Raw genomic sequence first — 24,386 nt, forward strand, 5'->3', positions numbered from 1 at the left:
ATGATGGATACATATTTTTATATATTTGCCTAAACCCACATAATGTACAACGCTAAGAGTGAATGAACCTGAAGGTAAAAGATGAACTTTGGGTGATAATCAATGTTCATCCTTGGTAAAAAATGTTCATCTTTGGTAAAAAATGCTCTGGTGAGTGATGTGGCTGATGGAGACTGGTACGTGTGTGTGGGGCCGGAGGTATATGGGAAATTTCCACTATGGAAAACAACACAAAAGTTCCTCAAAATATTAAAAAATACTGGGGCGCCTGTATTAGCTGGCTCAGCCAGCTAAGCATCTGACTCTTGATTTCAGCTCAGGTCATGATCTCACAGTTTGTGAGTTCGAGCCCTGCATTGGGCTTTGCACTGACAGTGCAGAGCCTGCGTGGGATTCTGTCTCTCTCTATCTCTCTCTGACCCTTCCCATGTGCACTCTTTCTCAAAATAAATAAACATAAAAAAATTAAAAATACCAACATGTGATCCAGCAGTCCCACTTAAGTGTATATGTCCAAAATAAATTTCTCTAAGAGATATTTGCATCCTCGTGCTCACTGCAGCATTATTTACAATAGCCAAGATATAGAAACAATCAAATATCTACTTACAGATAAATGAATAAAGAATATCTGGTAAATGCAAACAGTGGAATATCATCCAGCCTTAAAAGGAAGGAAATCCTGCCATTTGCAACAAGGATAGAACCTACAGGAAATTATGCTAAGTGAAGTGTCAGTAACAGAAAGACAAATATTACACGATTCCACTTAGATGAGCTATCTAAAATAGTCAAGCTCATAGAAACGGGAAAGTAAAATGATAGTTTCCAGGGGCTAAGAGGGAAAGGGAAAGGGAGGATTATTTTTAAATGGGTATAAAATTTCAGTTATGCAAGATGAATAGGTTCTAGAGATCTGTTGTACAGCATGGTACTTAAAGTTAACAATATGGTATCATGCACTTTACAGGGGATGGGCCACCAGTTGGTTAAGCATGACTTCAGCTCAAGTCATGATCTTGTGGTTCATGGCTTCGAGCCCCCCATCAGGTTCTGTGCTGACAGCTCAGAGCCTGGACCCTACTTCTGATTCTGTCCCCATCTCTCTCTGCCCCTCCCCCACTCATGCGCACTCGCTCTCTCGCTTTCTCTCTCTCTCAAAAATAAACTTTGAATAAAATAAAATAAAATATATTAAGAGGATAGATCTCATGTTAAGTGTTCTTACCACAACACACATATGTACACACAAGTGGCACATAAGAAAATTTTAGAAAATGATGGACATGTTTAGTACCTTGGTTGTGCTGATGGTATCATGGATGTGCACATGTACCCAAACTCATCAAAATGTATATGTTAAATGTGTGTAGGTTTTTTGCATATCAATTATAGCCCAATAAAACTAAAGAAATTATTAGAAACACTTGGAATTCCCAAACACAGGCTACCTCCAAACCCTCAAAATCATAAACTTCCAACTCTAGAATCCTTGCCTTTAAATCATATATTCGAAAAAAAAAATAAGAAAGGATGTTTCTAGGGGCACTTGGGTGGCTCCGTTGGTTAAGCCTCTGACTTCAGCTCAGGTCATGATCTCACGGTTTGTGAGTTCAAGCCCTGTGTCAGGCTGTGTGCTGACAGCTCAGGTCTGGAGCCTGCTTTGGATTCTGTGCCTCCCTCTGTCACTGTCCCTTCCCAGCTCACAGTCTGTTGGTCTCTCTCTCAAATATAAACATTAATAATAATAATAATAATAATAATAATGATGATGATGTTTCTAAAGTAAAAATGATATGTAATGCATATGAAAAGAATGGACAATTTAAAATTTATCATTCCAGATTTTGTATATCATACAGAATTATTTAAATGGTATACTATATATTACTGTTTTAGCTTGGGTTTCTTCACTCAGTCGTATACAGTCAAATATCTTCGGTGTCAGTACATGGTAGGGTGAAATGGGCATACACTTGGGAAGAGAGAAGATGCAGGGGCCATTGTCCAATCTCCTTTTCTTTTTTTTTTTTTAATATATATATGAAATTTATTGACAAATTGGTTTCCATACAACACCCAGTGCTCATCCCAAAAGGTGCCCTCCTCAATACCCATCACCCACCCTCCCCTCCCTCCCACCCCCCATCAACCCGCAGTTTGTTCTCAGTTTTTTGTTTTTTTTTTTTTAAATTTTTTTTTTCAACTTTTTTTTTTATTTATTTTTGGGACAGAGAGAGACAGAGCATGAACGGGGGAGGGGCAGAGAGAGAGGGAGACACAGAATCGGAAACAGGCTCCAGGCTCCGAGCCGTCAGCCCAGAGCCCGACGCGGGGCTCGAACTCACGGACCGCGAGATCGTGACCTGGCTGAAGTCGGACGCTTAACCGACTGCGCCACCCAGGCGCCCCTCAATATATGAAATTTATTGTCAAATTGGTTTCCATACAACACCCAGTGCTCATCCCAAAAGGTGCCCTCCTCAATACCCATCACCCACCCTCCCCTCCCTCCCACCCCCCATCACCCCTCAGTTTGTTCTCAGTTTTTGAGAGTCTCTTATGCTTTGGCTCTCTCCCACTCTAACGTCCTTTTTTTTTTTTTTCCTTCCCCTCCCCCATGGGTTCCTGTTAAGTTTCTCAGGATCCACATAAGAGTGAAACCATATGGTATCTGTCTTTCTCTGTATGGCTTGTTTCACTTAGCATCACACTCTCCAGTTCCATCCACGTTGCTACAAAAGGCCATATTTCATTTTTTCTCATTGCCACGTAGTATTCCATTGTGTATATAAACCACAATTTCTTTATCCATGCATCAGTTGATGGACATTTAGGCTCTTTCCATAATTTGGCTATTGTTGACAGTGCTGCTATGAACATTGGGGTACAAGTGCCCCTATGCATCACAGGAGTACTGATCCAATCTCCTTTTCAACACGAAAACTGCTCCTAAAAGTAAGAATACTAATGCTCTTCCCTTAAAGGAAGTTTCTTATCTCCAGAATGGTCTTAACTGAATACCTCCATATAGAGATTTCTTATAGGAAAAGGTAAAACAAGAATTTTGGGGTTTATGAAGCATGCATTGCTGGAAAGTGCCCCGTCATCTGGGATATAAAATAAAGATGTTTCATAGACCAACTGTTGCTACTCTGTGGAAACTCTGTGTAACTCAGAGAACTTATTTTTTCATTTTGACCGACTTTTATCATTATCCTCAAACTATCAATTTCTATAAATTAACTAAATCTCAGCTGACTCCTTTGTGTTATATTTTTATTTGTAGAATAGTATTGGGGCACCTGGGTGGCTCAGTCAGTTAAGTGTCCGACTTTGACTCTGGTCATGATCTTGTGGCCCATGAGTTCAAGCCCCGCGAGGGGCTCTGTGCTGACAGCTTGGGGCTTGGAGCCTGCTTTGGATTCTGTGTCTCCCTCTCTCTCTGCCGCTCCCCTGCTTGTACTCTGTCTGTCTCTCTCAAAAATAAACATTAAAAAAATAAAATAAAACAGTACTGTTTCATTTGAATAGATATTGAAACATCTGATTTCAACCTGTCTTTTTCTTTATATCTGTAGGTGTATCTATACCTACTATATCTTTATACCCACAAGCAAGGTAGGTTTTGAATAGCCTAATTTTCATTCATAATTCTTATAATAGCCTTCAAATTAAGTAAGTCATCACAGTGTTATGAGGGTTACCTTGGCAATGCCTATAAATTATCCACTAGTAGTTCAATTAATTCTGACTTATGTCATTTAGTCCTTATATTATTCTTAATTAGGTTTGTTTAAAAAGGTCTTGAAGGCGGTTATATCAGCAAAACGCTGTCCCATATGCTTCATTGTTCTTATACATTTATAGAATTCTAATACAGTATTTCATCAGCCTCACTCTTTGGCCTGATAAGCCAATTTATGTTTTGCAAAGAACAAACTGAACAGATTTTCATGATGGATACAATGTTAGGGGTAAAGGTTCACTCCAGCGCCCTGGAAAATCTAAACTCCTCAGGGATATAGAGTGGTAGCCTCCTCAGGCTCATACAAGACAAGTCTAGGGTTTCAACTACCCTCTTTACACTGTAGCCACAGCTACCATACAGAAATATACACATACAGAGCTGGAGAAGAAAAAGGGGGCTGTTCACCACAAATTATAGCATCATTTGTTCAGCACTGGATAGAGGGAGATTAATAAAGCAAACAATATATATTATCACGAAGCTGACAGTTCAAAGGGAAAGGTATACAGTAAACAAACACAAAAATAGCTACATGCTTTGAGAACGTCTTTTAAAATCTTGCACATTTCTTTGAAGGCAAATAGTGAAGGAAATATATTTTGGACTGAAATCATTCCTTTTTTTATAAAGTAATATGTAAACTGAGGTTAGTGGCAAGATGTGACTGGCTGGTAGGGGCTGAAAGCGTTGTGTGTGACTGTTCTAGACAGAGAAAAACAGCATAGACCAAAAGGTACTAGTGAGTGTTCTCCAAAAAAAAAAAAAAAAAAAAAAAAAAAAAGAAAATATAAGTTACAAATATAAATATAAATATATACATACAGATAGATAGATAAATATATATTATAATATCTCTCTATATATGGGAGAGATGGAGAGATTTATGATAGGAATTGGCTTATGAGGTTATGGAGAGCAAGAGGTCCCAGGATCTGCAGTCGACAAACTGGAGAACCAGGAGAGCCAATGGGAGTCAATTCTAGCACAAGCCCAAATACCTGAGAATTAGAAGCCAAAGGTATAATTCTCAGTCTAAGTCTGCAAGCCCAGAGAACCAGGAATGGCGATGTTTGGGGCAAGAGGAGACGGACGTCCTAGCTCAAGCAAAGAACAGATTCACCCTTCCTCTGCCTTTATGTTCTATTCAGACCCTCAGTGGATTCCGTGATGTCTGCCTGCATTGGGGAGCTTCTTTACTCAGTTTACCTATTCACATTTCAAAGATATACCAGAAATGTTTGTCAGAGATCTGAGCACCCTTCAGCCCAGTCAAGCTGACACATAAAACTAACCATCACAAGTCCACCTCTTGGCAACTCGGCATCCATACGCATCACTTAAAACCACATTTAATCTTCAAATAAAGACAAAAACAAGGACATGATTCCATCGAACATGATGCAAGTTTTCAAAAATCCACTAATCATTACTCCAGAAGAGGAAGCAAAGTCCTGAATGATGTTTACTCTTCTCCTGATATCCCATAACTTAAATACTCTGAAGTAAACTTAATCATGCTTACATACTGATATAGAATTGATACATTTTATGTTAATGGCAGGCAATGAGAAAGAAAACATAAATATACAGAGACAGGGCTGTCTGCTGGCAGACAGATGGACAGGGAGAGAGGCATATTCACAGCAAATTAAGGAACAAATACTCACGACACTACAGTGCTCATTTCTGTAACTGACAGTGCTCATTTCTGGTTGTAGCTACCTTCTTCAATCATCCATTCTGCATTCCCCTTGTGTACAGCAAGCACACAGATGGTCGTGGTTCTTTACCTGGTGGGGTGACCCGAACCTCCATTCCTGAACGCTCAGGACCATTACTAATCCTGGCTGCGTTGGCAGTTTCCCAACTGTAGTTTTCCATCAGCCATAATCGCAGGGCACGGTAATCCTAAGACTCCCTAGGGGACCTCCTGCATTCCTGATACACCCCTCATCTCCATGGTAGAGCACTAGTCCAATTACCCCCTAGTAGTCAGGACCAATCACCCCAGCCAGTACGGGAACAGGTATCCACCAGTTGATTATAAAAACATAGAAGGGGAAGTGAAATCATGTAAGTGATGGTAAGTAGTCAAGAGAAGGGAGCCTTTTCTCTACTCAAAGCATGCATCCCTGTGGATGGCCAGCTACTTGACCACAGCTCCAAGGGTGCCTCCATCTGTTACTCTTTCCTTGTCAGGAAGAGGAGGAGTTATCTCACTGGAAAATTTAAAGGGGAAATTGGGCATCTGTCGCCCTGTTCCTTCCTCTCCCGTTCTTTGGGTAAGAGATATCTGCAAGAAGTACACCTTGCACAATCTTTCTCAAGCACAAAGGATGAAGAGTGAACGGGTCTCACGGGAAACACAGCTTTCACCTGTCCAGCCCATCTGTGGAGATGTAAATCAAGCTCTTTAATACGGATTTTAGGATCAGGAAGCTCACTTTCCTTTAAATAGAAGTTTTACCAAGAACAATAAAAGTAATACATTAATTGATAGATTTACTCACAAGATAACATATTCGTAAGTAAATCTTACTAATTAGGTATCATATTGATTCTTGCAGCAGAAACTAGTTAGATGGTTTTAAAATTCATTTTCTTTTTCTTTTGAAGTATATAGCTTGAATACACTTCCCAACATTACTTACAATAAGGTGTCACTGTGCAAATGAGTACTTGCCTGCGGGTTCTCAGTGGAAATAAGGTACACCACTCCCAAGCCTGGAGCACAAAACATCCCCATATGATCCTCATTCTCTCTTTTTTCTAATCTTGGTCAGATGCAGAGTGTTCAGCTGCATGACTTCTGAGAGCCCAGGGGACAGAAAGTCACTGTATAGAAGGAGAAGGCTGACTTTCAAACACATGTAGAAAATGTATGTGAGTCAAAAATTACCATCTACTGGGTCCTATCTACTGAAATCTGGGGCACTGCTTGTTAGGGCAGTTAGGGTAGAAAAGAGTGGTATCCTTATCGGGCATCCTTTGAAGTTTAAACGTCTGGTGTTTAACCGGGTGGGTTTAGATTTCCTTAGACGTCCAATTACTTGGCAAGCAGCTCTACTCGAAGTAAAAGGGAAGTCACTTAAGTGTTTGAAGCAAGGGTATAATATGATCCAATTTCTGTTTTCAGAAATATCACTCTGGCAACTGGATGGAAAACTAAAAAGGTCAACGGTGATGGGTAAAAGATCTGGCAGGAGGGGGCAAAGTAGTAGATCTGGTGGTTATGACTGGGGAAATAGCAGAGACAGAAAGCAATGGCAGGAGCTACCGTGTACGGCTAGAACTGGTAAGATACATTAATAATTTTGGCCATTTCTATGGGCTATTTCTTTAAGCCACAAAAATAGCAAAATGAGGCAGTTTTGAACTCCCAACTGTACTAACACTCCACCATACACCTATTTCAAATAAATATCTTCAAGGACCCTTTCCTTATGTATACAGAATAGCTCCCATATTGGCAAAGGAAACAAAAGCATAAATAAACCTTTGGGACTACATCAAAATAAAAAGCTTCTGCACAGCAAAGGAACAACCAACAAAACTAACAGATAACCTCCTGAATGAGAGAAGATATTTGTACATGACATATCCAATAAAGCATTAATACCCAAAATGTATAAAGAACTTATACAACTCAACACCAAAAAAAAATAAATAATCCAATTAAAAATGGGCAGAAGACATGAACAGACATTCCTCCAAAGAAGACATCCAGATGGTCAACAGACACAATATGACTCATCATCAGGGAAATGCAAATCAAAACCACAATGAGATATCATTTCACACCTGTCAGAATGGCTAAAATTAACAACACAAGAAATAACAGGTGTTGGCGAGGATGCGGAGAAAAGGGAACCTGGTGCACCGTTGGTGGGGATGTCATTTTGTACAGCCGCTGTGAAAAATACGGAGGTCTCCCCCAAAATTAAAAATGAAAATACCATTTGATACAATAATTACACTACTGGGCATTTACCTCCAAAATTGAGAATACTAATTCACAAAAATACACTCTTACGTCTACAGCAACATTATCTACGATAGTCAAGATATGGAAGCAACCTAAGTGTCCATTGATGTAATCTTTCAAAAAGTGAAGGTATCTTCAACCAAACTCAATTAAAAAATAATAAGTAAAAAGAAAAAAGAACTTTTTAAAAATCGCATTTCGGAAAGAAATTGAAGGTATTAGTGTAGAATTTTAGCTACATTTAATCCTAATTCTAACCTTCAATTTCCCCCAAATCAGAAACGTGTTTTGAGGTATTTGAGATAAGGCATTACTGTCAGCTCTTAGTGCCATAAAGACTCCCCATGAAGCTTGTCTTTATAAATATTTAATATAAATATTTATAAAATAACATTGTAAATTCTAAACTACTAGAAACATCATTATTACCACAAAAAGACAAAAAAACTCCTCAATAAAATCCTTAAAAAGATGCTGGTAAAGCACAAAATTTTCAAAGCCAGATTGCATTTCATTTTTTCAGTTTGAGACCAATTTTAAAATGTTATCAGTATTTTCCACGTATGGTAAAAGATATCTTCCATTCTGGAAAGGATCAGAGTCATTTATTGTTAAAGCAAAGATACCATAATTATTTATAATCAATATCGCTTCCATGAATATTTGATTCTCTAGATCATGAGATTTCATGAAAATGATCATCCCAGAAAACTTGCAATTCATAATGCCATTTCAAATCAATACTTACAGACCTGCAAAGGGAAAGCTGAATAAGTATTAAATTCAGCACAGGAACAGCATTTGGAATATAATCATCTCTACTACTCATTGTTTTGGTTGCATTTGAAATACTAGATTTTACAATTAAATTCTTATATTGACTCTACTCTAAATACCAGTGATTTAAGAATGATTTTCCTCTAAAGATGCCAGATTTTAAAATACATTTTTAAGAACCTTGGTCTATTAAGCACATCTGTTTCTGACTCTAAAAATTGCTAATCTTTCCATAAGCAGTTCCTGGCCACATATGTATTTGCTTGTAACAGTTTCAGGCATGTAAAACAGAATTACACTCGTATTCAGAACTTTCTATAGATGAAGAGCTACAGTGAAAGTGAAGATCATTTATCATAATTTTTGAGAGGTAGAGTAAGAAGAGAGAATTCCTATGAGGTTCCAAAGGATGCATCATGGCATGATCCCTGATTGTCAATCAACTGTATAAAAACTTGGAATATTTTACACTTATAATTACTCTACAAGGCCATTTCCAAATGTGCGGTCAAATTCTTCTCCTGTTATAAGCTATTACAAAACACTTAAACAAAGGATACCTAAACATTACGTGTGACAAAGTGTTTTTATTTATTCAGTTTTTAAATATTTTTAAATATTCCACAATATCTCTAAAGTAATTTAAATGTATGTGCATCCCATATCTTTTCAAAAAGCCTTTACGAATATCACCAATTCTTTTTAGGGAGTGGAAAGAGACATTTAAAAACATAATCTCATATAGATAATTCAAACAATGTGTTTTTCTTTATTTCCGTTTAAATTAGCTCTCCATCATCTAAAGTAAAACTCTTTTTTTGTTCATTGTTACTTTCCTTCAGTGTTCAAACGTGTAGTTGATTGAACCGAAACACACACTCAAAGTTTAAATAGTTGAACAAGTGTCTCACAACAATCTTGAGGTTTCCCCTGTTCCAAAAGCCCTATAATTTCATCTAGTAAAAGGATCACGTATGGACTAATATATTTTTCTGTATAGGTGTGAAAACGTAGACCCATTTTACACCCATGCTGCATTGGTTTTATTTTTTCTCATTTATAAAGCTTTGTTAATTTAAAGTCTATGTTCCCGCTTAACGTCAAAAATACCATCTTTGACGATAAAACATTAAGCGTTTTAAAATATACGTATCACTTTGTAAACCAACTGAAAACCATGACTTCTCAAACACAGTTGCACAGACATGTGAAATTACTCGAACAAAAAGCATTAGGAAACTAACGTTATCAAGTCTGCACCGTCCACTAGTGGCAAGAGATGGTAAATGCATGTTCCTCGTAAAATTCAATTTAAAACGAATTCTATCTTCAGTATTAGCTTTCTCAATCAAATTTAGAGCCATTAGAAAGGGCAAATACACGTGTACTGTAAACATAACATGATTATTGCGTCGTGAACTATTTTTCCTGCATAACATTCAATTACTGTCAAGAATCATACCTAGAGACACCACGTTCAGTTAGGTACCTGTGAATATACATACCATGGATCCATATATAAAGGCATGTGTGTGCACACACGCATACCCTGTGTACGTACCTAAAGTCTGAACGAGAAACGAAGTCACTCTGACCACCTCACATGAATCAACAAAGGAGGGGGAAACTTTATGTAGCTTGTTAGCTTTGTCTCACTCACCCTGCACTGCGGCTCTCCCTGAAATTACCTTTGATTAATAAGTGGTTTCTAAGCAGGAAATATTTGCTTAATAGTATGAGGAAAAGCTCTCCCTCCTTCGAAATCTCAGTGGTCCACTGTGTGAACAGAGCTGACCATATCTGAACCTTGTGATGACGCTGCCCCGTGGAAGTCAGAATGCCCGCGTAGGATTCAGAAATCAGGCGTATGCGGCCAGCTGAGGCTCCTCAAGCAATTTTAGCAAACTTAAGTCAATGAGTCTAAACTTTACCACTTGCGGGAAGAAAATCTGAAGCAACATTCATGTGGGATTTCATAAACAAAGAGAAACACTGCTTACCACTTTTTTTTTTTTTAACAACTGATAGAACAGCACTTTTGATTAAGGCACAATTACATAATTGATTTAGATAGCTTCCTCACACAGCTGTTCAGCATGTATATGGTTTGTATGTGTGTGTGTGTGTGTGTGTGTGTGTATACATAATATATGATGTTTAATACATATTATTAATATACATATAAATACACACACACACACACAACTAAATGTTTACTCACTTGAAGAATTTGGCTTGCCATTATTTTGTCAGTATTTTTCTTTTCTTTGCTCATTATTCTGTCCCACTTACTTACCTGGAACGATGCTTTAGTACACAGAAGATGTACAATTAATATTGTTTATACCATAAATATTAATAAATCATGGAAATGGGAAAGGTTTATGACAGCGTTTTATTGATGAAAAAGCAAAGGCAAAGTATAAAGGCAAGTAGGCTGATTCTGAATTACTATAAAGTCAGCATGAAAAGAACCTAAATGCACTTGAGATGAATGGATATCTTCAAAGTGCTTCATAAAAGAACAAGATAATATTGTTTATTGTAAGTGCCATGATATAATGGCTTCTTTAGCAGCGTCCCCTCACAAGTTCCTGGAATGGATAATTAATGCTGTCAGGCTCATCACTGAAAATATGTGTTATTTAGAACAAGATTTCTTTTTTCTTTTTGTTCAAAGTTTTGTTTAAATTCTAGCTAGTTAACATATAGGGTAATCTTGGTTTCAGGAGTCATATTTAGTGATTCGTTACTTACACATATTACCCCATGCTCATCACCAGTGCCCTCCTTCACGCCCATCCCCCATCTAGCCCACCCCCCACCCACCTCCCTCCATCAGCCCTCAGTTTCCCCCACAGTTAAGAGTCTCTTATGCTTGGCTTCCCCCGTCTCTATTTTCTTTCCCATATGTTCATCTGTTTAGAACAAGATTTCTTATGGGCTGAGTTTGACCGAGTTCACATGAGCATGTAAGTTCAAATACCCCTCTTATGGAGGAAATTCAATTTTTAAACCTTTCCTCTTTGTGGAGGTTTCTGCCCACTGGCTTACACATCTAAACAGAGAAAACTGGCAGTTTCATTTCTTTCTCAACACTGTTCGTCTCCATACCTCTTTCAGATTTTTTGGCTCTGAGTCTTTCAGTTCTTCATATTTCCATTTCCATACAGACAAAGCTGACTCCAGTCGTTCTATTTCTTTTTCCAAAGATGAGCGCTTTCTAAATAAAGAATTAAAAGCAAAACAGGCTTACAATTTAAAGACAAGTTTAGGAACACATTCAGTGTTTTTATTTCCTGTTTTCATTATTTTTATATTTGTATACGACCATTGTAATCACAGGAAAAGTTTTCCAGCTTATTAACAATTACAAACATTGAATAAAACTTGGTTTAATTTTTTATTCTGTCACTTAGCATTAGAGTAGGTTAAACATATTTAATTTGGCTTTGCCTGTATCAAAATATTTAACTTTCTGCCTGCTTTCTCCTATATTATTCATGCATTTGTCTCATTATCTCATTCATATTATTTCTCCTTGTATAGGAGGATATATATATATTTCTAATTTTAACATGGCTTCTATCCAGCTTCATATTGTGACTATACATGAATGAAGCATCCTTTGATATGACAGAGAATGACAAGGAGTCTACATAATAATTTAAGAAGTCAATTATTTACTGGGGCTATAAAAATACTTTTTAAATATTTGCAATTTTGTTTAATGAAGCAATTTCACTGGGATCTTTATTTAAAATAATTGACATTAATTTCTCCATTTGTAGAACAAGTGACTCAGTTAGAATTGAAATCTGGTCCTTTAATATCTCAATTATCGATTTTTTGTATGCCCATATGTCTATCAGAGTGAGTCACTGAAAATAATTGTTTACTACGGGTCGTAATTAGCATATATTGACCTTTGCAGATGGACAATCCTCATTTGTGTGGTGCATTAGATTAGTGCTTAATAATGTTCAATCTCTTTTCTCTACTCCCATGGACAGAATTGCTTTCCTCAACCCTTGCTTCTAGTCTTTGACAATGGGATATTAGCAGATATGACAGACGCAGATGTTTGAAAAGAATTTGTGTGGTTGGGCTTCTTCTCTTATGCTTCAGCCATCACTGTGAAAAGAGTTTTCGCTCGGGAATTGCTGTCCCCAAATAAAAACATAAAGCAGATCTGAGCCCAGCCTTACCACTGAGCCAAGCCCTGCTGGTCAAGTGGAGGTCAGCTGACCCCACCTTTTTTGTACCCATATGGGCAAAAAGAATAGTTGTTTTACGACACTGAAGAGTGTGTGTGTGTGTGTGTGTGTGTGTGTGTGTGTGTGTGTGTGTTTTGTTTTGTTTGTTTTTTCTGCAGCAAAAGATAACTGACATAGAAAATGACACTTAAGTGGGGGGGGGGATGCTACAGTAACAAAAATGAAAAATATGTAGACTTAACTTCAGGACTAGATTGTGGGCAGAGGCTGGAAAAATGGTGATAAAACATAAGCAGCTGGAAAAATAGTGATATGTGTTATTTAGTAGTGAAAACACATGATGAAATCATCACTTGCAGTGTTTTGGAAAATGGAAAATGTGAATGATATCACCAGTGGAATGCTAGTGGGCACCATGTGGCCGAGCCTTCAAACGTGTTTATACAATTTATACAGTAAGAGGTTTTACCCTCTTATATTTTGGCTACAGCAATAAGTACATACCAATGCAGACTTACTGCTCCCAGTGGGGGTAGGAGAGATATGGATCATAACCAGTCTCCCCTGCTCCCCTGCAGAGTCCAGTCAATATCAGTCAGCCGTTAGTTGGGTCACAGACTCCAGCTAAATAAAGTCTGAATGTTGTATACCACTGAGATTTTGTGGCTGTTAGTTACAACCTTATCGTAATTTTAATTAACCAATGCACACACTCGGGTCTAGTTCCATGACAATGTCACTAGAAGGATCTTAGAACATATTCACAGATCTAAAAGATGCACCCAGAATCAAAATTGAATGCCATTTACATAATTATGAGAAATATGAATCTTCCAGGAAGCAACACTATGAAAATAATTCAAAATAGAATTAGGTCATAAATAGTTTAATCCAATGAATGGATAAGCAGCTCATTAAAAAGTTATATAACTATATTTGCATGAACCAAGCCATGGAATTGAAGAGAACGTCTCAGAATTAGTTAGAGTTTAACCTCAGAAGACTCAGGTTGCAAAAAGATCCTCACCGTTAATAAGACTATAATTTTAAATCTCTTATTAACAGCAAATATATAAAATTAACCAACAAAAGGACTCAATATAAAAGTCTAGGTCCTATGAACACTGCCTATGAATGTCTACAGGTCCAGATTAACAACCTCAGCCCAAAATCCTGATAGAAAAGCAGACCCAGCCAGCTAAGGACACCCAAGTTATTTATCAAAATATTATATTCTCAAAAATTTTCAGTAGAATAATATAAAAATTTACTTGAAAATTTGAGAAAAGTCTACATTTTAAATTTTATGAATTCAAAATCATACATGTTCCGATCACTGTCAGTTTTTAACATTACACTTTAATAAATCAAATGCTAACATGAGCAGAAAAAGCTCACATTAACACAAAAATGATTCACTATTACTACTGAATAAATGTCGATCTTCAAAAATGCCACCAAAAATATTGGGGTAAATATTCCTTTAAGGTTTTTATAAGAGGTTCAAAAAGAGCATTTCAAACTACATATTAATTAAACATTTCATCTTAGTTACAGTGAAACATAGATGCATTCTAAAGATATGATTTTATCTAGATTACATCTAGACTTATAACAAGTAGTCAAAGCCAGTTCATGAAATAAAAATAATATAATTTTCCCAAGTATATTAAAATGAAAATTCCTATTACCTTATTTAAGACAAATTAGTAACATTTAAAATGTAGTATTATTTATCTCTTTAAGTATGCATCTTAAATATAGTAATTTATATTTATGGCTTACTGAAATAAAATTATGCATTTTTATTATGTAAAATGGTACCATTTAGTCAGGGAAGGCAGCAGACTGGCAATTCATAGAAACTTACTTAATGATAATGTGATACTTGGATATTTTTAATATGCATTCATCAAAAAATATTTTGTGACTCAATGCAAGCAAAGCTGAAGGACATATGGACATTGTACACTTAAATTTATGCAGCAGAGGGCACCCTTTAAATTCTTAATTTCTGGCCTAATCAATTTATTCTATATTTTAGAGAGATTTTCAAAATTGATTAATTATACAGTTAAATTTCTAATTGAAATTTAAACTATCAGCATGCCATTTGAACTACAGGAAGGCAAAGAAAAATCCTAATTTACTCTAAAAGATACTGCATATTTTATGCACAAATTCTTCTAAAAATAATAAGATAAAGCTCAGCAAAAATGTAGTATCTTATATACGATGATATAAACTTTTAAGAATCTAACTGCTAAAATACATAAAAGTTGCAGAACTAAAAGATATTGAGTGAACCAAGAAGATTTTTATGGAAAGATATGATATTTCTATGCAATATTTTCATATTTTGTTAACTATCACAATCCCATAATAATTGGGCATACAACTTGAACATATATATAGAAAACAAGATTAACCAAAATATTTTTCAAGGATGAAAATTCCTGAAACATTAATATTTGGGAATAAATATTCATCATTTTTGAACTGTGTGAAATTTCACTGTAAAATATGTGGTAAGTATTTTCCTAAAGGTCTATTAATGTGAAGTGTTTTGGCCAGGCAAAAATAATTAACCTGTAATAACATCTAGAAACCAGTTTTTCTATTAATCCAAAATGTAGAGTTAGTATCCACTATAAATAATTTTAAAATGTTTTAAAATATGCTTTTAATCAGCAACATATTTTCCATTTTGTGATTCTACTCCCAAGTATTTATAATTATATCCTGGAACATTTTTAGCACCTTTTAGCAAATATCCATATATAATTTAAGTAGAAAAGAAATGAATTAAAAAAATTTTTTTTAATGTTTATTCATTTTTGAGAGACAGAGCACGAACAGGGGAAGGGCAGCGAGAGAGAGAGACACACACAGAATCCAAAACAGGCTCCAGGCTCCAAGCTGTCAGCACAGAGCCCGACGCGGGGCTCGAACCCACAAACTGGGAGATCATGACCTGAGCCGAAGTTGGACACTCAACCGACTGAGCCACCCAGGTGCCTCAGGAAAGAAATGAATTTAAAAAATACTGTAGGGGCACCTGAGTGGCTCCATCCGTTAAGTGTCTGATGAAGATGAAGCCACAGCAACCTTCCCATCAGCATGTCATTGAGGCCACCAGTTAGGCACAGACAACCAGCATGACCTCAATACCATCAACTCCAGATGTGGGACAGTTTCACCAGAGAGCAGAGACCACTGCTGCCTCTGGGATCAAGACATAGTTACTGCCGCAGCCTCCTCCCTCATCAGGATGGATTCCGGGCACTTGCTTCTTGGAGCATTAGCTTCTGCTAAAAAGTCTAGGTGGCTACATCTGAAAAGCTGTTCCTATGTCAAGTGTCTGCCTTCATGACAAGGGAGACTCAAGTTGAGACTTACTAGCAATGTTGCAGTCTCTGCAGAGAAGTAGACTCAATTTCCTTCAGTAAGGAAATACCCAAACACAAAAGGTACTATAGAGTAAAAAACAAACAAACAAACAAACAAACAAACAAACAAAAAACAGTTGCAAAAGTAGAGAAAAATTAACTTGAAATGGATTAAATACAAGACTGAAAATGTTAAACTCCTAGAAGAAAGCATAAGGAAAAAACTCCTGGATAATGGTATTGGCAACAAGTTTTTGGATTTGACACCAAATGCATATAAAACAAAAGCAAAAATAAGTGGCAGTATATCAAGCTAAAAAGCTTCTGCACAGAAAAAGAAACAATCAACAAAATTAAAAGGCAACCTATGGAATGGAGGAAATATTTGGGAACCATATATTTGACCACGGGTTAATATCCAAAATACACAAGGAACTGAAACAACTCAACAGCAAAAACCAACCAACCAAACAACAACAAAAACCAAACCAAAGCAAACCAAACATTTAAAAAATGGGCAAAGGACCTGAGTAGACAGTTTTCCAAAGAAGACATACAAATGGCCAAGCATTCGTACAGGTGCTTAAATCAGTAATCATTAGTGAAAAGCAAACCATAACGTCAGTGAGATAACACCTCGACCCTTTAGAATGGCTATTATCAAAAAGACAAGCGATAACCAGGATTGGTAAGAGTGTAGTTAAAATGATATTGTTGGGGTGCAGTGTAAATTGGTGTAGTCCCTATGGACAAAGGTATGCAAGTTCCTCAAAAAATTAAAAATAGAACTATCATTATAATCTAGCAATCCCACTTCTAGGTAGATCGCTCAAGGAAAGGAAATAAGTATCTCAAAGCGACATCTGTACCTTCATGTTCATTGCAGCAATATTCACAAAAGCCAAGATATAGAAGCAATTGTCCATCTACAAACGGACATGGAACATGTGAGATGTGCGCGCACGCGTGTGTGTGTGTGTGTGTGTGTACATATGTAGGACATTAGGCTAAATGAAATAAGCCACCACAGAAAGACAAATACTATATCATCTCATTTATATGCAGAATCTTAAAAAGTTGAACTCATAGTAACAGAGAGTGCAATGGTGAATGCCGGGAGCTGGGAAGTGGGGTTAGTTAGGAGATGTCAATCAAAACTTTCAGTTAAGGAATGAGTAAGTTCTGGGAATCGAATGTACAGCATGAAGACTGTAGTTAACAATATCATATTGCATATGTGAAATGTGCTAAGACCTCATAAGAGGTCTCACCACACACAAAAATTAGTAACAGTGTTAAGTGATAGATGTGTTAATTAGCTTCATTGTGGTAATCATTTCACGGCGTATAGTAGTACATCACGTGTGCTTGTTGGGATGAGCACAGGGTGACATATAGAATTGCTGAATCACTATACTGCATAGCTGCACTGATAGAACACTCTATGGTAACTGACTAGAATTAAAATAAGAACTTAAAAAAACAGTAAAACCCCATCACTCTGTACAACTTAAATACACACAAATTTTGTTTCTCAGTTATACTTCAATACAGCTAGAAAAATAAATACGTATGTATAAATAAAGGAATACACACCACAAATTACTGTTTTAAAAAGGCAAATGTGTTTACTGCATACGCCATTAGTAATAGTAAATAAATAAGTAGGCCTGACTGTCTAATCTTTTTTTTTTTTTTTTTTTTTTTTTAATTTTTTTTTTTTTTCAACGTTTATTTATTTTGGGGACAGAGAGAGACAGAGCATGAACGGGGGAGGGGCAGAGAGAGAGGGAGACACAGAATCGGAAATAGGCTCCAGGCTCTGAGCCATCAGCCCAGAGCCCGACGCGGGGCTCGAACTCACGGACCGCGAGATCGTGACCTGGCTGAAGTCGGACGCTCAACCGACTGCGCCACCCAGGCGCCCCCTGACTGTCTAATCTTTAACAATATTACATTAAATAACATTAACCAGACTTGCATGACAATTTGTTCATTGTGTTCATTCAGGAATCTATGTAATCCCGCTAAGATTTTCAGTCTCATTTTATTGAGAAAAAAACCACACAATTTAATGAAGCAAAGCAAAATAATTGAAGCATACTACTTTTCTTATATAGAAAATAAACTAAGAAATAAAATTGAGAAGGAGGATTGATTATAGCTCAGCTTAAATAATGCAGAGCATTTGCTAAGGGATACAGGTGCCCTCTGCAGTTTAATTTGGGAACTGGTTCTAAACATTAAACTATTTTAGAGCTCATGGTCTCCCTTACTTAAGATTGCCGAAGTTCCTCTCCTGAAAGGTCTAGGTACACCTAGCTCGGTAAGAGGATTAGGTTCCTGTCTGGACCTCAAATTTTCTATCTGGGAAGAGTTTAAGAGATCAAAAAATGTACAAATTCTCAACACACGAGAAGGTTCCAGATACTGGATCATTATTTTCATAAAAGCGAACGGTACTCAGAGTACAAATAATAGAAGAAAGTTTCTTGCTTTTGATAAGGAGGTTCTCCATAGTGAGAGTGGTGGAAGTGATCCCCTGAGTTCTCTTGGCGGATTCCTGCGCTCTAGTCAGGGGAATTTTCCCACTAGCTGGGAACGTAGACAAAATTACATTCACATGTTCTCCACGCCAGCCATCCACTTGCTGAGATTCCAGGAGGCAGAATTTAAAAAGTTAGATAGATTTATAGCAACAGTATATACTATGTCCTTGGGAAACATTCTCTTGTGATAGAAAAAAGGCTTCGCGATCGCCTCATGCGGACTTCATGCTAATGTTGATTCATGGACACATAACGCCCACGGGATTGTTTACTAAAGAGACAAAGTGGAATCAGAGGTCCCCTTTCCCCCTTATTTTCTGGCCTGTCTATGGCTTATATATTCAAGTTGTGGAGAACCGAAGAGTTTATGTACTAGAGAGGTGGTTAACTTATTCCAAGGAAGTCAGATATATATGTATGTGGATGTGTGTGTGAGTCGGAGAGTAGCGATACTCGTGTGTATCATTAAAACCGGCCCCTCAGGGAGTTTACATGTAGGAAACAGCTGTTCCATATGGTCTGTACTACATTATGTCAGTAAAGTAACATTGTGAGTGGGTGTGAGAGAAGTCTATAACCACTAACAAGTTAAATCCTTCAGGAAATAAAACACAGAGATTAGAGCTTGACTGAGACTTAGCTCCAGATAAAATTAATGTTAATAGGGGGCTGTGCCTAAAATTTAATTTGTTTTTTTTTTCTCCTTTCTACCAATGTTGATTACGTCTATTAGGAATTTATACTTGACGGTAGAATAAGAAGTTTTTATTATACACTCAGGTATATTACTACCGTCGATTGTATCATGATTGTATTATAACAATCTCTTCATATGGTAAGTTGTAGACAAAGCATCTGGAAAAGGGTATTAGTGGTGGGAATAAATTTCAGAGGGACTAATGAGAAACTTCTGGCTGACAGAAAAAGAATGGCAGATAAAGGGCTTATAGTATCTGTGAAATATTTGTGTGTGAGTAGTCACTATTCCAATCCATTTAAACTGGGAAAATTGAAACCATTATATAATGTATAGAATTCTATGCATACTTATTTTTTTCCATTTTTTTCTGCCCATTAAGAGTCTTATAACTAAAGAGATGGAAAAATACTTATTTGCAGACTTTGGGACCACATTTTAAAGTGTATCAAATATTCCACACAATGCTAATAATTGCCTAAGGTGATCATGAAGGAATAACAACAACAAAAACATCATACCGAGTAACCCACACTAATAGTCACTTTCCCAGACATTATCTGTGCTTGATCCTCACAAGAAATTAGTGAAGGCAGGGGGTGCCTGGGTGGCTCAGTCAGTTGAGCATCTGACGTCAGCTCAGGTCATGATCTCACGGTTCGTGGGTTCGAGCCCCATGTTGGGCTCCGTGCCGCCAGCTCAGAGCCTGGAGTCTGCTTCGGATTCTGTGTCTCCCTCTCTCTCTCCCCTCTCCTGCTCATGCTCTGTCTCTCTTTCTCTCAAAAATAAATAAAAACATTAAAGGAAAAAAAAGAAATCAGTGAAGACAGAAGTGATGCTAAGTGACCTTGGGGACAAGGTCATTAAAATGCCATATATTTCTGTGCTCTTTTAAAACAATTTTTTTTACATTTATTTATTTTTGAGAGACAGAGCACAAGTGGGGGAGGGGCAGAGAGAGAAGGAGACACAGAATCTGAAGCAGGGTCCAGGCTCTGAGCTGTCAGCACAGAGCCCGCCCTGGGGCTCGAACTCACAGACCATGAGATCATGACCTGAGCCAAAGTCGGATGCTTAACCGACTGAGTCACCCAGGCGCCCCTCTCTGTGCTCTTAAAATGTCCACTTTCAACCAAGCCAGTATGCTGTGAGGAATCAGAGTGGCCACATGGATAGGGCACCTGCAGGTGTTCCACGTAAGACCCCAGGGGAGAACCAAAGTCAGCCACCAGATATGAGCATGAGAGAGGAGGCTTCACATGATTCTGGTCCCCAACAATTCAGTCATCTCCAGCCTTGAACCATCCCGGCTGCAGCCTCATGTAGTGACAGATGAGTTGTCCACACAAAACCATGCTCTAGCTTCATGAACAGAATATATGGTGATTGTTGTTTCAACACTAACCATTTTGTGGGAAGGTTTGTTATGAAACAATAGATAACTGCGACATAGGCACGATGATCCATCTACTTACAAAGGAGACAACAGCACACTCTCAGCTAACCCAGTATCATGTCGCTGAATATATCAGATCCAAGGCGAAAACCAGGTCATTTAATTTCAAGTCTCGTGCTCTTTGCTCTATACCACTAATGGTCAATGAATAAAGCATCCTTTTTCTGCAATCAGTAACTCTCAAATTTTGAGTTGTCCCTTATAAATATCAGTATATTTTTCATTTTTATTGACTAGCTGAGGTCTACTAATGCTGTAAAAATTAGAAAGTACACTGGCTGTTTTAGCCATGTACATTAATAACTCAAACATAATTAAGGTGAATCTGCCAGAGATGATGAAAACAAGATGACGAAAAAAGAATGATAAAAACTAAAAACTAACAAGCCAAAAAATGACTTGCTTTGTCATTGTTTCTGGAAATTTTCTCTGATCCTTTCTTGTCTTTGTCATATTTGGTCTCCGCTCTACACTCAAAGAGTTCTCTTTAATATTTCTTGCAGGGCTGGTTTGGTGGTCACAAAATCCTTTAGTTTTTGTCCGGGAAACTCTTTATCTCTTCTATTCTGAATGATAGACTTGCTGGATAAAGTGAACTTGGCTGCAGATTCTTCCCATTTCAGCACTTTTGAAAATCTCATGCCACTCTCTCCTGGCCTGCCAAGCTTGTTGAGAAAACTCCAGCCAGCTTTATGGGTTTTCCCTTGTAAGTTAAGGACTTATTTTGTTTTGCTGTAAGATTTTCTCCTTATCACTATATTTTGCAAATTTAATTACAGAATGTCTTGGTTTGGGGCTGCTTTTGTTGGTTTTGAAGGGAGTTCTCTGTGCCTCCTGGATCTGGATGCCTTACCCAGATTAGGGAAGTTTTCTGTTATTATTTTTTGAAATAAATTTTCTTCTCCCTTTTCTCTCTCTTCTTCCTCGTCTCCTATGTTATTACTTTTGATGGAGTCACTGAGTTCCCTAAGCCTATTCTCATGTTGCATAATTTGTCTTCCTCTCCTTTTTCAGCTTCATCATTTTCTACTATTTTGTCTTCTAGGTGACTAATTTGTTCCTCTGATTTTTTCCAGCCTGCTGTTCATTTCATCAAGCCTGTTCCTGATCTCATTTATTTCACTCTCCATCTCTAATTCTCTTGTAACACTTTTCTCTGTTGTAAGGGTCTTAAGCCGTTTATGGCTATTAATACCTATCTATTAATAATTACTTTGAATGTAAACAGATTAAATGCTCTATTCAAAAACACAGGTGTCAGAATATATAAAAACACAAGATCCGGGGCGCCTGGGTGGCGCAGTCGGTTAAGCGTCCGACTTCAGCCAGGTCACGATCTCGCAGTCCGTGAGTTCGAGCCCCGCGTCGGGCTCTGGGCTGATGGCTCAGAGCCTGGAGCCTGTTTCCGATTCTGTGTCTCCCTCTCTCTCTGCCCCTCCCCCGTTCATGCTCTGTCTCTCTGTCCCAAAAATAAATAAACGTTGAGAAAAAAAAAAACAAAAAAACAAAAAACACAAGATCCATCTATATGCTGTCTATAAAAGACTCTTTTTTGACCTAGAGACACCTGCAGATTGATAGTGAGGGGAGGGAGAAACATCTATCATGCAAATGAATGTCAAAAGAAACAGTAGTAATTCTTATATCAGACAAACTAGACTTTTTTGTTCTTGTATTGTTTTTATTATGCTTTGGTGTCAGGGTTGACCTAGTGTCATGGAATGATTTTGAATGTATTCCCTCTATTCCATTATTTGTAAGATTTTGATAAAGGTTGTCATTAAATTTATTTAACGTTTGGCAGAATTTACCAATGAAACTATGTGGTCTTGGGCTTTTCTATGCTGGGAGATTTTTGATTCCCAGTTCAACTTTCATTCTTGTTATTCGTCTAAGATGATTTCCTACTTCTTGGATTCAAGATTCATGATTCAATCTTGTGCATTTTTAGGAATTATCTTTTTTTTTTTTTTTAATTTTGCTTACGGTAATCTGTTTGCACAGTGTATATCTCTGTAGTTATCTGTTGTGATATTTCCTCTTCCATTTCTCATTTTGGTTTTTGAGTGTTCTCTTTTTTTTTTCTTAATGTTAAAGCATTGCCAATTTCATTTATTTTTTTAGAAAAATTGCTCATTACTTTCAGTGTTCTGTTGTTTATTCTGGTCTCTATTTTATTTATTTCTGATTTTTCTTTGTTATTTCCTTCTTTCACTAAATTTCAGCTAAGTTTCTTCTTTTACTAGTTCCTTGGGGTATAATATTAAGTTGTTTATTTGAAATTTTTAAAAAATTAATTAATTTATTTTGAGAGAGAGGGAGAGAGGCACAGTGTGAGTGGGGGAAGGGTACAGAGAGAGGGAGAGAGAGGTAGAGAGAGAATCCCAAGCAGGCTTCACACGGTCAGCACAGAGACCAATGCAGGGTGCGAACTCACGAACCATGAGATCATGACCTGAGCCGAAATCAAGGATTTGGTGCTTAACCTACTGAGCCACCCAGGTGTCCCTGAACTTTTTTCCTTAATACAGGCATTTATAGCATAAGTTACATTCTAACATCTGTTTTTGCAACCCATAGGTTCTGGAATATTGTATTTTCTTTTTCTCATGTTTTGAGGTATATTTTGATTTGCTGTTTGATTTCCTATTTGGCCCAATGCCTGTGCAGTAGTGTGTTGTTTAATATTTACATATTAACTATTTAATATTTTAAAAAGTTCAAAAAATATACAAATATCAAACTCATATTTTAAATATTAGTACTTAATGACTAATTTTGCATAAAATACATTATCAAATGGCCAGTTTGGTAGACTTAATTTTAATAAGTTTGAAAATCAGACTTGGTTAATGGGGGACAATGATTAGCACTTACTCTCTTTCTTTCCATAAAACCTTTTGGAACTCATCCAGATGTACCTGCAAAGCTGAAATTTCAGGCACTTTATTCTCCAAAGGCAGGTTTATTGCTTGTGGCCTTAATGCAGATTTCAGTATATCGTTTTCAGAAACAACATTTTTTAAGGAATCAGGACAGTTAAGATTGAGTTTCATCTCTTCATTTAATTTTAACTGGTCAATATTCGAACCTTCTTCCTGAAAAAAAAAATAAAGCAGTTATTGTTAAATTTTTACATCTAGTGTAGAAAAATCATAAAGAAAACATAGTTTTGGAAGGAAACAAATCTTATGATTCAGCATCAAATTCCTCTTTTCATTTCTTTATCAGTCTCTAAAGAGGTATACGACTGAACTTTAACTAGCATTCCTCAAGCCTTCTTTTTCCCTTCTATGTTCTACCATCTGATAAAATATATTTCAGTCTTTGCAAATTGTTCATTTACAATGTAACCTAGGTTACATCTACCATAAATCCCATATATCACAGAAAGGCTTAAAAGTTTAGATAGAACTATAGAAGAGCAAGATATGTTTTATATTTTTAGAGATGGAATTAAATAGAAAGGGGTAACAATATAAACTGATGCTATTTAAGGAGATAAAATGAATAACTCAGGTTTCTGGAAAACCACAACCAATGAGTGTGTCATTTTCCTTTTCCT

General features: G+C 36.9%; 1 protein-coding gene across 1 annotated transcript in view; it reads right to left on the reverse strand.

Annotated features, from left to right (window-relative positions):
• The window catches only part of CCDC102B (coiled-coil domain containing 102B), an 85,834-nt gene that overhangs the window by 60,780 nt on the left and 668 nt on the right, over nt 1-24,386 (reverse strand). The window contains 2 exon segments of the mRNA XM_047086182.1: nt 11,628-11,736; nt 23,699-23,919. Coding sequence (XP_046942138.1) covers nt 11,628-11,736; nt 23,699-23,919 — 330 coding nt within the window.

The sequence above is a fragment of the Lynx rufus genome, unplaced genomic scaffold, assembly GCF_022079265.1.
Source record: "Lynx rufus isolate CCGP_SWC_20201006 ecotype Redwood Valley unplaced genomic scaffold, mLynRuf1.p SCAF_20, whole genome shotgun sequence".
Taxonomy (NCBI): Eukaryota; Metazoa; Chordata; class Mammalia; order Carnivora; family Felidae; genus Lynx; species Lynx rufus.